The sequence below is a fragment of the Rhamphochromis sp. 'chilingali' genome, assembly GCF_963969265.1.
Source record: "Rhamphochromis sp. 'chilingali' genome assembly, chromosome: 7".
Classification (NCBI taxonomy): Eukaryota; Metazoa; Chordata; class Actinopteri; order Cichliformes; family Cichlidae; genus Rhamphochromis; species Rhamphochromis sp. 'chilingali'.
The window spans coordinates 12,863,440-12,880,714 of record NC_137934.1 but is presented as its reverse complement, the minus strand read 5'-3'; the positions used below and the strand labels follow the sequence as shown (position 1 = coordinate 12,880,714).

At 41.3% G+C, this 17,275-nt stretch overlaps 1 protein-coding gene across 3 annotated transcripts in view; it reads right to left on the bottom strand.

Moving 5' to 3' along the window:
* pcloa (piccolo presynaptic cytomatrix protein a) overlaps positions 1-17,275 on the bottom strand; it is a 73,286-nt gene that overhangs the window by 16,717 nt on the left and 39,294 nt on the right. For all 3 annotated transcript variants that reach the window (XM_080886129.1, XM_080886131.1, XM_080886130.1), the window contains exons 5-12: positions 11,287-15,370; positions 9,434-10,962; positions 6,761-8,822; positions 5,227-5,274; positions 4,544-4,626; positions 4,274-4,349; positions 2,100-2,225; positions 120-228 (exon numbers count right to left, since the gene is read on the bottom strand). In XM_080886129.1, the coding sequence (XP_080742255.1) occupies positions 120-228; positions 2,100-2,225; positions 4,274-4,349; positions 4,544-4,626; positions 5,227-5,274; positions 6,761-8,822; positions 9,434-10,962; positions 11,287-15,370 (8,117 nt within the window). The remainder of the gene's footprint in view (positions 1-119; positions 229-2,099; positions 2,226-4,273; positions 4,350-4,543; positions 4,627-5,226; positions 5,275-6,760; positions 8,823-9,433; positions 10,963-11,286; positions 15,371-17,275) is intronic.

The following is a 17,275-nucleotide window of genomic DNA, read 5'->3' as shown; positions in this document are numbered from 1 at the left end:
ATGAAGAGGTTAAAATGATCCATCTTAAATATAAAGAAAAGAAAAGACAAGAATGACATTATGGCGGGTTGAACAGAGTGCACAAGAGAAAGATTGCAAGTGACACAGGTTATACTCACAGTCTGACACACACTTCTGCCTCATTACACGGCTGTCCAACGAGCCCTTGTACCTCTTCATAGGTTTTCCCCGTCAAAAGAACACCATTCCACTCCAGGACCTGCATTCCTATATACGATTTGCACACCCAGAAGAGCAATCAATATTGATCCTGTATTTTCCCACATCCAGTGCTGTACAGACACATCCCTCTAAATAAAAAAAGGAATCAAAACCTATCTCATAAAACAATCAAATGATTAAAAAAATCAGTCCATTCATTTTAGTCATTAGTTATTAGTTAAGAGCAAGCAGAGTAAAAGGGTCTGTTTAATCTTAAAAATATATCATTTACAATCAAATACACTTTTCTCCAACCTGCTTTAGCAGTGACAGATGTTTCCCAGGACAGGCTGATCATTTCTATATATAAAATAGCGCAGTGATATTCCACTCAGCACAGCAAACCCACCGCATGCTCCAAAACACACCCTGCACGCTGGCAGGACTTACACGGATTGAAACAGCTCATCAGGAAGGTCCTCTGTTTTCGACGGTACTCTCGAGCTGCGTGCATATGTGACAGGAAAGCTAGAGTACACTGTATTCCCACTCTGGTATTATTCATCAACACCCTTGAACTGTATATAGTAGCTTTTGGAGGTTGAATTCCAGCGATCAAACAAGCACCCATTCATACACACACACTCCTTCTGAGACACAGAGCCTCTACCCCTGTTGAATCTGACAACGTTTCTCCATATTCGCACCAGACAGAGTGAGGCATCGTGTTCCCACTGGCAGAACCGAAGTAATTTGCAGCCATTCTGCTCGGTGTTGATGACAGGGTTACGGGTGTTATTATGGTTGAGGTGTCTGGCTAACGGCACCACAGATGTACCTTGACTCTTGGACTACAGCAGCCGCTAACAGTTTTAGTTTTTTCTCTGTGTTAGAATAAAATGCATGACACAATTGCTCTGTAGGATGTTGTTGAATCCTCTGGCCTTTGACTTAAAGAACAACTTTCAGTATCATATTTCTATCTTTTCATGGCACTGTTCTCTCTGGAACCCTTTATAGCGTGCTTACAAAAAAGTGGAGAGCGTTAAAGCAAAGTAAAGCAGCCATGTACTACAATAAAAAGGAAACAGGAGGAGAGGCAAACAAGAGCAGCAAGTGGTCATGCTCAAGTGCACATAAACACATCCTCAGAGTACAGGCAGATGGATTATACACGTCTAAACTGTCCAACCTCAAGCTTTACTGATTGTGTGACACCCTTCATGTGAGTATGACTAGGAGTTCACTGATCTCATACTCCCCTATGTAAAAATCAATATAATGTGTTCCTGTTACACACAAAACAAGCAATTTATTGTTAAAAAAAAGGCCATATCTGTGGGTTAAGAACTATAATATAATGATTGGTATTTTAGAACAGTCATCAAATAATACAATAGATTTGTTAAGAAAATAACTCTGCTATCATGACACAGCCATTAGGTTCTATCTCCATTCCAATTAGTCAAAAGGTGAAAAATGATAATAAAATGATACAAATATAACTGCTGGTTTAAACACTCAACACCCATAAGCTTCTTGTTTTTGGTTCTCATCTCTCATGACCAAATGTGAGTCATGGCCCGTCGCCTGCAGGTGATAAAACTAAATTCAAATGAAGACCTATTTTTGTAATCTCCCTGTTTCTCTCACTCCAACTACATGTTCGATTCTTTCAGTCTGTCAGCTGCGAACGACCAAAGATGTAAATGCACCCAAATTACACGCGTGAAGAAAAGGTTTGTTTGGCATGCTTGTTGAATTTTATATGAGAAGACTGAAACATTTTGTATCTTAATTTTGTATCGCACAATACCTTATGGCACCCCTTAACTGTATGGCAGAAGACTAGTGAGTTATCAGTCACATTGTAGTTACACTCCATTTACTCTACTTAATTTTCACAATAAGAGATTTAATTAGATGAAAGAGCTTACCTTCAAGAATCTTTCCTGTTTGTTCTGCCGCTCCACCAGGTAACACTTTGGCAACATATGCTCCAATGTCTCCATTACTACCAGGGACCTCTTTTCCTCCGACCACTCGGATACCCAGACCATTTCCTGTTAATGCCCCAAAAGAAAGACTGGTGAGTGTTTATGGTAGAAGTAGCCCACAGTCTACAACATTTATAATTCAATATATGATTTCTTTTGTATGACTGTACACAAAAAAAACCTCGTCAAATAACATAAAAGTGTGACTATTATGTAGAAAGCCAAATACACTGACTACAGAGTCAGACAAAATAAAGACTGTATAAAAGACATGACCTGAATTCTTTTTAATGGCCACAAGGGGGCAATGCCTATGGTTTCAAAAAAGGGAAAAGTGCTTTTGAGTTTGAGTCAGTTTTGAGTCTCAGTCACTTGTTTTAGACCAGCGGTCCCCAACCCCCGGGCCACGGACCGGTACGTGAGTCATTTGGTACCGGGCCGTGAGAGTGAGACTCGGGTGTGAAATGTATGATTTTCAGGGTTTTTATCAGTTTTTAGTGTTATTTTGTTATCGTTTTTTTTTTTTCGTTAACTCGGTTTTCCTGGGTCTTTTCACGTGTGTTATGAATAAATCTTCTTTTTTCGGTACCGGTACTAGTTTTATTTTGTTGTATTTATCCGCGACACCTTAAAGGCCGGTCCATGAAAATATTGTCGGGCACAAACCGGTCCGTGGTGCAAAAAAGTTGGGGATCGCTGTTTTAGACCATATTTAATAAAGCATTAGGTCCATTTTCTAAACCCTTGTCATACCATGGTCCAGAACTGAGGATTATTAGAAATAAGCTCATTGGCTAACTACTTGTGATTCACGAGTCAACGCCCAATGAGCATGCAGTTTCACAGCCAGACGTGCCCCTTTCTCAAAACCTCTAAGTTTTGAGACCAACATGGCGAAAATCCTCATCTTGAGGCTCCTAAGGAGACTTCACAAACCAAGAGGTGACGTAGCTGTGGCCATCTTTTATACTATCTATGGTCAAAATAGAATTAAGCCTGTAATTTGATATTTTGTATCAAATTAAACATGTAAGTTATTTACTAAAAATACAATAATTTTTCAGAGATAAGCAGGTAAAATGTAGCTAAAAGTTATGGGTTTAGATATCGTGGGAGCTAGGGAGCTAGCCAGAACTAGCCATAGCTAAAGCTAAAGCTCATTATAGCATACTTGCTGGTTTTGGCTAGCTGTAAACTTTTGACTGAAATATATACACTTTGATGCAGTCTCTGAAACTTAAATTACTAGATGCTTAATCCAAAACTGATGAGAAAACCCAGCTAAACTCCAGGTAAAGCTTAATAGCTTAAATTGATATGTTAATTTAAATCACAGTCTTAAAGAAATGTGTGCATCATTTTGTTTGCAGATTTTCTGTGTCCAGCAGCAGTTTAGGTCATATGTAGGCAGCACACTGTCTACACACAGTACACTGTTAACTAGATTAAACCACTACCCTTGTATTGATTTTCTCAGCCTACATAAAGAGGCTTTCAATTACGCAAAAACAGAAACCTTACTAATTTTGAACCATGAAACCATTTTTTATGGTTATTGAAGCCAGAACAAAAACATTGCAGCAAAATGACTCAGTTCAGCACTGGGCGCTAGTAAACAAAACGCTTCCTTTCTGGGCTGCTTGTTAATTGCATAAGATAATCCTGAGTGTGAGGGATACGCCATTTTGAGCATGGCAATGACTGATGAGCATGGAGGAGAGCCAAATCGAAAGGGAAGCCAGGAAATGAAATGCTGGGCTGCTTTGAGCCTGGAAGAGTTGTGTGATGCAACATATAGGCTAGCAAAGTGACCTGCTAGTTTGCTGAGATTTGGCTTGAATATTAAGTAATATGCATTAAGCTAACTAGTCATGCTCTGTAAACCCAAAAAGATCTAGATTAATGTCTATATTTTGTTATGCATATTTTGTTGTCTATCCTTTGTAAATATTTTTATTTCGTTTATTTTATAACATTCTTATTCCTAATTATATTTGATGCAGTCCTAACTGACTGTACAACAGTCAATAACACATGAACATACATGCCTTTCTGACTGTATAGTCAGTCACTCTACCATTAACATGATGCTCCTGTAAACTGTGTTACTTTACCTGAGACACTGCGGTCTTTAGGATCCCTCTGCAGTTTGACCCTGAGGTGAGGGAAGGGGTAGTATGGACCTTTTCCCTATGGCCCATACACAATGGTAAGACGTTAAGTGCCTTGTGCTACTATACAAAAACCATACACCATTCATGCAACATATTTATATATATATTTATATATATCAAGATGATTCCATGTGAATGCATGCAGCTTGGTGTTTCATAGATGACACTTTGAGAACTTTACTACAGTGTATGTGTTTTTTCCTCTTTCACCTGTCTCTTCTCCTGTCCGTTCTCCGACCACCCATCTCTCGGTTTGTCAAACCAATCTGTCTCTTCCCGTCTAAGGTGGTAGGCTTCAGGGATAAAAACAAGCACAGCTTCAAAACCAATCTGAGAATCTGGACTTTTCCATCCACTTACAGAGGATGGTTATCAGGTCATTTAAAGGTGATTACATGCCATTGAAAAAACGTCTACATATTAGTTGTTAGGTTGCAAAAAATATGAGCCAAACAGAAGTTTAATCTGTTACACTTTTTGCAAAGTAGGAAAATGATGCCAAAAACCAAAACAATTCCATATGTATGCACAGAAAATAAGGCAGATTGAGAACGATTAAAGCACTATTAGTACAACACAGTAGCATAAACTAAATCTATCTTGCCATACTTGTCGATAGATGTAAATGTTGGGTATATTTCTATAATTTTTCTCCAGTTGTTAGGAAGGTGAATGAGTCTCCTCCCCAACAAGTGTGTGATGAATCTTATGAAAACTGTAAAAAATGTAAAATCATTTAAATTTGTTTTAAATTTCCAATATAAGTATTGTTTGTATTACCAAATTTGAAATGTCTTAAACCTCCCCAACATTTAGACACCATTTTGTTGATATGCATTTTATTTGTGGTGCAAGTTAATATATTAGCGTAGAGAACTGAACTAATACTCTACCATTGGTTGCATCGTCTCTGTTCAAAGCCATCAGGGAATCACTTAGGGCTGCAATCAAGGCAAACGGGTTTAATGTATTATAAAGTATAAATAAAATATTGGGATCCATATGAATCAATAGGTAAATAATTAAACTGCATTCAAGACAACTCAGACATGGCATCTTTAAGCATATGAAACAAAAAGATAGGAAATGTTACTATGAATGTAGTTTGCACTTAATGACAGCCCATTTTGCATCCTGTTTTAGTAATACATTGTCCTCAGCTTAAAGTTTAGAAGTTCTAGAGCTGCTTTATAGAAGTCGTTTTTGAAACACATGATTTATTGCGAACCACTGCTATCACGACAGCAAGTGCTGGCAACAATAATGTTTTTTCCCCTTTCCTGTTGTAATAGTGCTTTTGAACCACTGTTTTGGAAAAAAACACTGTCCTCATATGTATGACAGCTCACTTGCTTTCAGCTATAGAAGCTGCACCAAAAATAATGAACTATGTTTGCTTAACAGAAGTTAATCAAATGATCAGATTTTTGGTGATCTTCTTACATGAAGGAGGCATGCATGCATTTCATGCAGGATAAAATCACTCATGTATCACAGTGCACAAAAGCAGATATTTAAGACAAGACATGCATGTAAAAGTTTTATATTTATTAACACAGAAGTATTGCAAAGAAATATCATGCATTTCAAACAAAATGAAACAAAACAAAACAAAAAAAACATTTTAAATCTTCCTATAGTTTAGTCTTACTGGGTACTAGTAGAAAGTTAAATGCAATCATGGAATAACTAAGTAAATATCCTGTATTCACATTGCACATCAATAATCCAAAAATATATATTTGTATATTACTGTCTATGAAAATGCAGACAGGACACTATTATGCTTAAGAGAAATTGACTGAAACTGACAGAACTCTAACTTTTTGAGTGGCAAAGGCACTTTTTTCATTGCATCATTTACAGTGAAAACATTTTCTCTATGTGATCTATTTTAAAGGATCAATATACTACTGTCGTCTAAATGCTTAATTAGAAGGATTTAAAATACTTCAAGCATTTCAACAGCTACGTGTGACATCATGTTGAGTTTTAAAGTTGTATTTCTTGGGGGACGCCTTTCATGTATCTGAAACAGGATGTCTGACTGTACAGTGCAGTGAACTCATATAGGAAGATGTTACACAATAATTGGGATGAGAATAGAACAGAAAATAGAAAACAGTGTATACATAAAGATACATTCAAGTCTATAGGAAACAGAAAAGTTTACAAATGATTTGCATGCACAAAGGAACTCAATATTAAATGTACTTGCACTAGAAAGGAATAAGAAGACACATTCAACAGAATGCAAAGGAAAAACAAAAACACCTCAAAAGACATGCTGAGTCTGAATGAAGAAACACAAGCTATATTTTACCCACTTTAGTAATAAATTCATGCAAGACAAACCATAACCAAAAAGTGTTAATGATGAAACGCTAATTAGGAATGAAGTGGCAGTGTAACAAGTCTGTTTTTTACCTTCGCTATCTGACATGGTGCCCTGAAGATCATCCAGCAGCACATAACTCCTACCCCTTGTTGGCTCTTCCCTGATATGTTGCTGCTGCTGGGAGTCTTGCAATGAAAGGCAAGAACCAAATTGGTCCCTTGAATCGGCTGAGATGGGAGGCAGAGGTCCCGCTGATGCACGGGCCATACCCATAGGCTGCCCAACAGGGCTCAGTGGACTCTCTTCTTCTGAATTCTGGGCCACTATGGGTATTCTGCCGCGCCCACTTTGGACAATGGGAAGGCTAGTAGGTTTGGTGCGACCAGATGGGGTTTGATAATTTGGGCCGTCTCCAGATGCTTCACCATCTCCTTTCAGCCTGAGTGAAGAGCTTGATGGGTCTCTTTTGATAGACAAGTCCAGGCCATAGCAAGATGTGGGCCTGGAGGATGGTCTTGAACGACTACCACTAGGATAGGCAGAATCCAAACCCAAGCTCTGACTCAAGTTAAGTGACCCAGCCAAGTTAGCACCCAGGGTGGATCCTAAATACTTTTGCTGCTCTGCAATATTCTTCCGAAGACCAAAGGTAATCTCATCTTGCAAGAGACGGCTGGATCTTGGGGATGCACTGGTGGACCCCAAATAGCTAGTATAGTCAGTCTCTAAACCTCTACTGTCTGTAATAGAGGAATACTTGGAGGAGATTTTAGGATCTAGTAGTGGTGTCTTATGTTTTTGGTACAACATAGATGCTGGGAGTTGTTTAGCTGCCTGCTTCTCAAGAGTAAGTCGACTGATGCTATACTTTTCTGACTTTGGATAGTGTCTCTGAGAGTAACCAGAGATGCTAGAGCTTGGTGTATAGTAGTGCTGTGAGAGACCTGTCAATTGTTCTAAGTTTTCAGTCCCACCTGTACTTCTCCTAAACTCTTGCTTAAGCTGCTGCTTTAAAAGTTTCAGTTCATAGGGTTCCTCCATGGTATCCTCTTCGTCAGGGGTCTTTCCAAAGGTATGAAGTCTGGACGTGGATCCCAAATAGTCAGTAGACCCCAGATCAGCAGCACTCCTACGAAGCAGTTTCTCTGCCTTTGCCAGCTCCCTCTCAGCCAGACTATAAGATGAGGACAGACCTGTGGAGCCTTTAGCTAGTTCTGCAGCATCTTCCAGCAGCATGTAACTCCGAGGTGTGTGGTGATCTACATCTGTGTAGTAGGAATCAGAGACAGCTGACATTGGGCTACCTGCTATACTTCCCACTTCTAAGGCTCTGAGATCAAGATGATTCCCATATTTGTCATACTTAACACCAAGGTAAGCTGATGAAGTGGGATCAGGCTGACGGCTAATGACATCATATTTCGTTGCATCGAGCTCTGAGAGTAGGGCTGCTTGTCTCGCAGCTTTCTGCTGCAACAAAAGCATTTGGTGGTAACTCTGCTGCTGGGAGGTAGTGAGCGAAGGGACAGAGGAGTAGATTGAATGAGACTGGTAGGACTGAGGTGTCTGGTAGAGAGACTGCTGAAATTGACTTTGAGCGTATTGGTATTGAGAGTATTTTCCATACTCGTGCTTGGTTTGCGGTGGGACAAAGTCATCCAATTCTGACTGAGGAGCTGTCCTGGGACGTTCAAGACCATGACTTTCAATCTCCTCATCCTCACCACCTCCTCTAGTCTCTCGGATGTTGCTAACCTCACTGTCTGACATGTAGTCTCTGTCCTCTGCAACACTCTGCAAGTAGGCCCTTTCCCTCTTCTCTCTTTCTTTAAGCAGTGCGTCCTTTCTACGATTAATGCCCATCTCCAAGTATCTTAGCTTTGCATCTATCTCTTTCTCCTCCTCATCTAATTCTGCTTGTCTTTTGCGGAGCTTGGAAGACTCGCGCTCCACCAGATCTAGCTCTCGATCAATGTCTTGTAGGATCTTGGCGCGTGCCATGTTGGAATTACGGCACATTCTTCGACGGGCTGAGCCAGTGCTATATGCTGTCTGTCCAGTGGTTGTTGACTCATCCTCTGATGGAGGATTTGGGAGAGTCCTCTTCACCTTCTTTTGAGTCCCTGTTGGTGTACCACCTGAGCCTATGCCCTGTAGGAAAAAAAGTGTTGTAAAAGTAGTTTAGTTCCCAAAATAATTGTTTAAGGAGCCTTCAGCTTCATAAACAATATGTTACTCAGATAAATTAATTAGTGATAACTGCTGCATTTTATGAGTAATTAAAACAGAGCAAACTGTATAAATTTAAGTTGTTTGATAGTCTTCCTCTATAAGGATGTATTGTAGTAGAGTGATTGAAAGACAAATTGTTGATTATCTTTTTTCTAGGTAACAGTAACATATGTATTTCTGCCCATAAATATTCCACACTACTGTTGCACAAGAAATAATTTATTCACAAACCCTTGATGGATCTCTGACAGCTTAGTGTTTCCTGCAACCTCAGCTTATTTCCAACTGTTTATGTATGTATGAGATTCTCAGTGGTGAATTGCCCAGGCAGAAAACTGACTACAATACTCCATGATATTTTACCTAGAAATGGGATTAAGCTGAAGATAACTCTCCAGAAATGTCAAACTTAATCAACCAAAAGAAAAGTTTAAACACAGATCACACCATCTGAAAGTTAAAATAAATTCATATTTTTGGCTTGTGGTTTTGCTTCCTGGATTTATGTCAATTACGATGGTAGTACTTACAGTATAGCCTTCACCATACTGGGTTCCAGATGTTGCTCTTTCTTCTCCTGTTGGACTCATGGGCTTAGGATCAGACATAGATCTCTGCATGGATTTCTGTCCTCTGGGACTTGCTGGAGAGGCTTTTGATGGATCAGGACTTCCTCTTAGGTTTTGTGGGCTTGTATCACCAAGGGATTTATCATAAGACACAAACTCAAGGGATTTGCTTGGTGAGATACAAGGGGATACAGGGGAATAGAGCACTTTGGGGGATTTAGGAGGGGCCTGAAGAGTAGAAGAATCAGCTTTGAGGTTAGCAGACTGCCCTATTTCTAAGGGGGTAGGTCGTTTCTTTGGTGAGGTCCTTTCAGAATCTGAAAGCTCCATTCTGGTATCCATTCTAATGTTCCCATCTGTATCAGTTTGTATAGAAATCTCAGTGTGGGCTTGAAGAGACATCTCAGACTGCCCACCCCTATCACCTCTGGCAGTACGTGGACGGCTTTGTCTGCTTCTGTTCTGAGCCTCCCATTCATCTTGATCCTCATCATCAGTCTGCACACAACTGTCAACGCTCTTTTTAGCAGTTCTCTTTTTTCTACCTGCTGTGTAAGCTTTGCTGACTGCTTCATCCTCTTCATCTGTCTGGCACCCACTATCTGTGATCTTTCGGGCCAGTACAGTGCCATCAGGTCCTAAGACAACTGCCTCTTGTATGTCCCCACCTGGGTACATCTGACGAAGCTTTTGCTCTTCCAGTTGCAGACGGAGCTGCTCTTGGAGTCTCTGAATCTGCTCAAGCTGCTGCTGCTGCTGAGCGTAAGTTTCTTTCTGCATTATAAGGTGAGCCTGTCTTTCCTCTTCTTGCTGGGCAAGTATCTGCTGTTTCATGGCCTGCAGCTCCTCCAGTTCCTTTTGCACCATGAGTTGTTCGTGTTCTCGGAACCGCTGAATTTCCTGCCGTTCCCATTCTAATTCCTCAGCCAGGCGCTGTTGCTTGAGTTTTTCCATTTCTAGTCTCTCGCGCTCTGCCTGATACTGGCTGTCTCCAGGAACCATGGGTGAAGAAAGCGCTTCCAGTGAAGCAGCTATAGCCTCCAGAGATGCATCAGTATAGGTGTCAAGAGATAAAGAAGTTGCTGCAGTAGTTGCAGAATCACCAGCAGTAGTGCCTCCTCTAGATATCTCTAGATTGAGTGGAGCATCTGCTTGTTCTTCTGCTGCAGTAGTAGAGATGGTGGATAGAAAACTGTGGGATCGAGTAAGTGGTAGGTTCTGGAGGTTGGAAAGAGAAGGCATGGTGTCGCTGGTATGCATACCTGACAAGGTGTTGTATGCTGTACTAAATATGGACCCTGGCTGGGTGGTAATGGCATATGTAGATGGGACTGGGGCTGCAACAGAGGAATAAACCACTCCATTTGATGATCTCAAAACACTGCTTGTACCAAAGAGTGTGCCAACAGCACTTGTGACTCTATCTTGAGAATAGGGAGGAATTGTCATTCCAGCGTAAGTTCCTTTCTTGGAGTAGTCAACAGCTTCACCTGTCAAAAGTCAAAGATATCATTTCAGTCCCAGTATTACAGAATTATTAATTGTTGCAGCAAGCCATGCCTTGTTCAAATAATGAAAAAAGGTGGAAGACCAAAAAAAACTCCAATGAGGTTCAACAAAGTAACAGCATGCAGGTACATGCAAAAAATATAATGGTAAAACAAAAAAAATGATTAAAAAAAAGAAAAGAAAAAATGTCCATGCAAAACAAAATAAAAACAAAAAGTAGCCATTATTTCCACATTAGCCATGAATAAGTGGAAGCAGTTCAAAGTGACATTTAAGTGACAGGTCTGCAATGTCACTGCACTGACCTGCATCAGAAATCTTTGCTGAGGTAAGATCTACTGCACCTTCAGTTGTGCCACTGAAATTATAGCTGTTTTTACTCTTGTAAATGAAGAGACCAGCCTCTGCTAGGTTAGTATCTGACATAGAAGGTTTAATTCCACCAAACCCTCTCATGCCATAAGGCGACCTGTCATACTGATAGTGGTCGTCACGATATCCAAAGCGATCTTCAGGCAAGGGTGTGGTAGGTTGGTGAGTTGCACAACTTCCTGCAAATGGAAGCTTGTACACAACATCACAACATACAGCTCTTTTCCCTGCAGTCAGATCCACTGGTTTGCCATCGTCTGTGATTACAGCTGTAACCACTTCGGTAGACGCAGTATCCACTGAAACCACAGTGTTGAATGGTTTATTTGTGCTAAGGTCAACAGCTCCTGACACTGTGGTTGTGCCATTAGTTAATCCATTAGCAATACAACTTGCAACAGAAGCGGGTGCAATTGTTACAGGGGTGGCCTGGAGTGTTCCTCCACTCGTACTAGATCCAACTGAGAGATTAATAGGGATCTCAGCAGTAGCATGAGTAGACGGCTGAGAATCAATTGGTCGATAAATAATTTGAGAAACGGGTTCAAATGATTTGTTTTTTGTTAGCTGAAGGGGTACTGAAGAGGTCAAAGAGGTGTCCAAGTTGTCGCGTCGCTGGATTGTGGCAGCACAGGTCACGATGGTAATGCTATCAGTTACTATAGAAACTGTAGATGATTCAGCACTGAGGTTGACCACAGGGGACTGCACTGCACTGCTGTGACGACTGACATCAGTCGTAAGGGACTGATGTCTTGAGTCTGGACCAGCAGACAGATCCACACCACGTGTGGTTGATTCTGGATCCACTTTCATAGTCCTAAGATCTACCACCTCAGAAGGTTGAATAGCCTGTCCATTCTGTGCTGGCAACTGGGGCATAGGCTTCTGCATTGATATTGGGAGACCATTTGCCCTTGGAGCTGGCACTGGTGGTGGTGTCCTTTCATGAACAACAGAGACAGTGGTCCTTTGGACTTCTGTGGTAACCACTTGAGAGATGAGGTTGGGCATCACCACAGGTGGCTGTGCTGAGGCTGATATAGCCTCAATTATATGACAAGAGCTAGATACATGTTTTTCAGGCCCACAAATTTCTTGACTTTCAATGGATTCTGTGACTCGTGTATATGCCAGAGGCACCCTGGTTGTTTGAGGAGGTGTTTGTTGCTGCTGCTGCTGCTGTGAATATGGTTGAGGTTGAGGCTGCTGATGGTGGTATGTCTCAGGCTGAGCTTGCCATGAAGGAGATGCTGGACCAGGGCTAGAGGGAGCATGAGTGGTAACACTATCTACAGGAGAGCTAGGCTGAGATGGCAGAGTGATGACCACATATGTGTCACGAAGATTGCTGGCATATCTTGGAGAAGAAGGAGACTTTGGTGATGGTTGAAACATTTTGCTTTCAGAAGTGGGGCTTAGATTAAGGGCTATGTCACTAGGACCTGTGGGAAGTACAGAGGGTCTTTGTGGATGTGGGGCATGGGCAGGTGATGAAGGCTGTGAGCCAGGCTTTGGTGCAATTGGTGGTTTAACACCATGTCCTGGTTTGTGGCTATCCCCAATTCCAACGGGGATGGATGGCTTTGGGGGTACAGGAGGGGGAACATGAGGTTTGTATGTTGAAGTAACTACTTGTCTTGTAGGTGATGCTTGAGCTGTAGTCATAGTCACTGTCTCTTGCCTTACTGGAGCTGCTGAAGCCTGAGGTGGAAGTGGAACTGGAGCTTTCCTGGGAAACACAGTAGGTTTTGGAGGAGTAGGAGGAGGGAGCGGCGGTGCAACAGGTTCTTCTGTTTTTTCCTGAGAATTAGCCCTACGCAGGACAGTTGGCTTCGGGGGCACAGGTGGGGCAGTTGATACTACACTTGGTATACCAGGTGTATACTGGGGGACTGTAGGCAAGGGTGATACACTGGCAATCACAGGAGCTGATGTTTTTGTAGATGCACTAGTCAAGTCCACAATATCACCTTGGGTTGCTTTGATTGTGGTTTCAGGTTGCTGATCTGATGTGGGTGATGGAAACGTTTCTTTCACAGGCTCAGTTTCCATTGCTGATGAGACATCTGATACAGGATTTTTCTCCACTTCCTTTTTAGGTATAATTTCATCATCAGAAGATAACTCTCCTGAAGAGCACTGCGTTACTTTTAAGTCTGGAATAGGGTGGAGTGCCTTTCTAGATGCAGTGGCTTCTACTTTTGGCTCATGCTGAGTTGGACTTGTTCCAGGAGTCAGGACTCTTTTCATTAGCTCTTCATAGGCAGTTTCAGCATCCAACAATGGCTTCCCATCCATGTCTAATGTTATTGTACTGCTTTTGGAAACAGTAATATCAGCAGGTTGTAGCACAATTTCTGGGTTAGTGCTTTCCTTTTTTGCCTGCATATTTTGGTATTCCTGCTCCAGCTGCATGAATTCCTTTCTTTTCTTTATCATGTCTTCATAAACTTCATCTGGCGATCGCAGCTTTTTGGGCTGAGTGGGAACAGTAATCTTCTCTGTGTCCTCGAGATCAGCTGTCGAATTGTCAATAAGAGATGCATATGCATAATCTTCGATGAGCATGCCTCCATATAGGGACTCTTTTTCTGGCTGAATTTCACCTTTGTCAGCTGTTGGAGACTTGGCCCTCAGCATTATCTCCTCATAGGCTTCATCAGCAGATCTGAGAGGTTTTTTCTGTGGTTTATCAATATTTTGATCATCTGTTGGGGAGTGAAGAGATACAGACATGGGCAGCTGATAGGTTTTCTGGACTGCCGCAATCTTTGCAGCATGGATTTCCAATCCTTCAGGATCTGATTCAATACTGGGTGAAAAGTCTGAGCAAGATGATCGTCTAATCTCCTCCATTTCAGCTTCCTGCCTCTGCTCTTCAGTTGGTGAGGCATCTTCAATAGGGGAAAGGTTGCTTGGCGGTGTCTTTTGATGCTCTCGCCTCCTCTGGGCTCGAATCTCATCTTTATCTTTTTTGGATTTTTTCCCTGAGCCCTTCTGTTTTTCTTGCTCCCTGAGCAGCTCCTCCTCTTCCCGTAACTCTTCTTCCTCAGAAGAGTCTTCGATAGTTGGCAGCATTTGACCAGGTTGTCTGTGTTTGGCTTTCCTGTGCTGTTTACCTTCACCACTGCGGATATGGCTCGGACTACTGCTATCACTGTCTTCATCCAGTGATGAGAGGGATGTTGGGGAAGTTCCAGGAGTGAAGCTGGACGCATGTAGACTGGAAGACCCCTCACCTCTAGACCGATCATCTGGAGAATCTGTCAGGCTTTCCATTTCAGGCTCTCCATCATCATTGGGTATAGACACAGGGCTGCTAGTTGTATTCAGCTCCATAGTTTGGAATTTGCGAACTGCAGTACCACTTTGTTGCTTCCCTTCTTTTGTTTCTGCTTCCATATCTTTGTTTATATCAGGTTTATCCACTAAAGTACCAAATTCCTTATCTTCATCATCTGGGCTTATGGTGCTTTTCTTGGTAAGCCGTCTGACTTTCCCTGTCGTGCCCTTCTCTACAGTTTCTGTTTTCTTTTGTTCCTTTTGTTTCTTCTCGTCCTCTCTGATCTTTCGCCGAACTAGGTTTTCCTCATCAGATTGTGAAGCATCTTCATTCTCACTCATTTCCATTATCTGTTTTCGGATAAATTCTTCATCATCTCCTGACATAGGGCTTTCTTTTCCAAAGCTTTCACTGCTATCGTCCAGGGAATCTGCCTTGACATCCATGGGCACAAGGAGCTTTTTCTTTGTGGTACCATTGCCGTTCTTATCAGAAACCACTCTGTCCTCTTCTGAGCTAGGAGAGTCAGGTGAGAGAGGAAGCACTTCTAATTTACGCCTGGCCTTTAGAGTGTCTGTTTTTTTCTCCTCTTCTTGTGTGGTTGCCTGGGCCTCAAGGATGGGCAGGACAGTGCTTTCTAGCTTTGCTAGGTCTGATGGGCTGGTTGGGCTGCCTTCCTTGACAGCTGCTTCTTTAATTCCAGGCTCTTTCAAGGTCTCCACTGTTTTCACCTGATGAATAAAAAAAACAAACTTTTTCAGTATATATGCTTAATTTCTGACAATTACGAAGACAGTTGTTTTAAACATGCAAGTTCATATGAATTTAGGAATGACAGGAATGAAAAATGAAGATTTAAAATATATTTCAGGAGTTAATAGGAATGACTAGTGTGGGGTATTTTCGACAATGACCATATGAGAGCAAAACCTTGAACTATTATCCAGCTCTTACTATTCCACTTTTCAGGAATGTCATATGCTTAATGAGTAACCCAAACATTAAACTGTATATTTAACAATTTAGACATACATTGTTTAATTTGGCACAAAATTAAGTGAGCATTTTTATTATAATTAATATCTTTGTGTACTTGAAGTAGATAATCATGGTATTGTAATGTAATGACTCATTGTGTTTCAATGTGTGTGTAATAACATGTCAGCTCATTTAACTAGCTCTTTGGAAGTGTCTACTACTGTATTTCCCTCATTTGTGCTTCTTCTATTTTAACATGTGAGTAATATTGCTTTCACTATCTGTCATTCATTTGGCACAACAAGAAGTCATTAAAAGCAACTCTGATACATCAAATTAGCTGAGGAGGAATCTATTTAGTGTAGCAGCATGTTTTTAAAGAAATATTAATAGTTGGTCCAAGATTATCAATAATTTTATTGCAAGGTGAAGCAGTAGGATATATTGTTCTACCAATACTTCATTCAACCTCTAGTAAAACCCATCTGGAATGAACAATTTTTCATTTCCTCCAACTGTAAATTCTTGTTTTGTATTTAAGTTATTTAAGTTTTTTTGTTTTTGCAATGGTCAAGCAGTTCTGAAAGATCATTTTTTCTAATCTACCTCTACATCTGCTAAATACTATGGTCACCTCAGAAAGTTCGGCTTCATCATTGAGTTTTTCAAGGGGCTCCTTTTCCTCCTCCACGTTAGTGTTTTCCTCCTTCGGGTTGCTGTCCTGCTCACTTACTACAGAAACTGGGATTTCAGGTTCTGTGACAGGAGCTGAAGATACTGATAGAGGCACACCTCCATTTTCAAAAGCTGTCTCTGATACTTCATCCTTCTTTGATATTGCATCCTCGCCTACATCAAACTCTGCAGTGCCTTCTTTGTCGCACACTGCGTTTGCCTCTGATACTGAAATAGTTGTCTGCATGTTGCCAGCAACAGGTTGTGACTCATCGTCTTTTTTGTCACATTCTGCTTCGTTCTTCTCTTTGATTGACAATTGCTCATCGCCGCCTGTCACAGCTGATGTATCTTCCTCTGCTTCGTGTTGATTTTCAGCAATACTCTTTGTCTTTTGTGAGCCCATCTCTGACTCATCTTGGAAAAGGTTCCCCTCACTGGCTTGATCGCTGACATTTGTCTTACTGGTAACAGCTGAGGATAACGCGCTGTCTACACTTTGCACTGGCACCTCATTGACCATTTGTGGCTCTTCGAAGTCAGGGGGTGGTGGAACAGAGATAACCGTTGCATTGTCAGATTTATTATCTGATTTTAACACCGTGGCTTCGGGTGTGCACTCTTCTTCGACCACAGTCTTTCCTTTCTCCTGTGACTTCTCTGACAAACAGCATGCTGTTTCAATAATGCTCTCCTCAGCTGGCTCATTCTTTGTTCCTGCTTTTATCTTGTTCTGTATATCTATTTCTTCTTTTGGCATTTCCTCTGGAACAGTTGCAGCCGGCTCTAATCCCGTTGCAGATTCCTTCTTGTCGAGAAGAGGAGACGAATTTTCTGTATTAGTAACATTCTGTTCCAGAGGTTTCTGGTTAGTTTCATTATGAACTGTATTCTCCTCATTTTCTTTTTCTTCAGCAGCTTCCTCGTCATCAGGTTTTACCTCAGTAGTTATCGGTACACATGCATTTGTTTTAATCTCAACT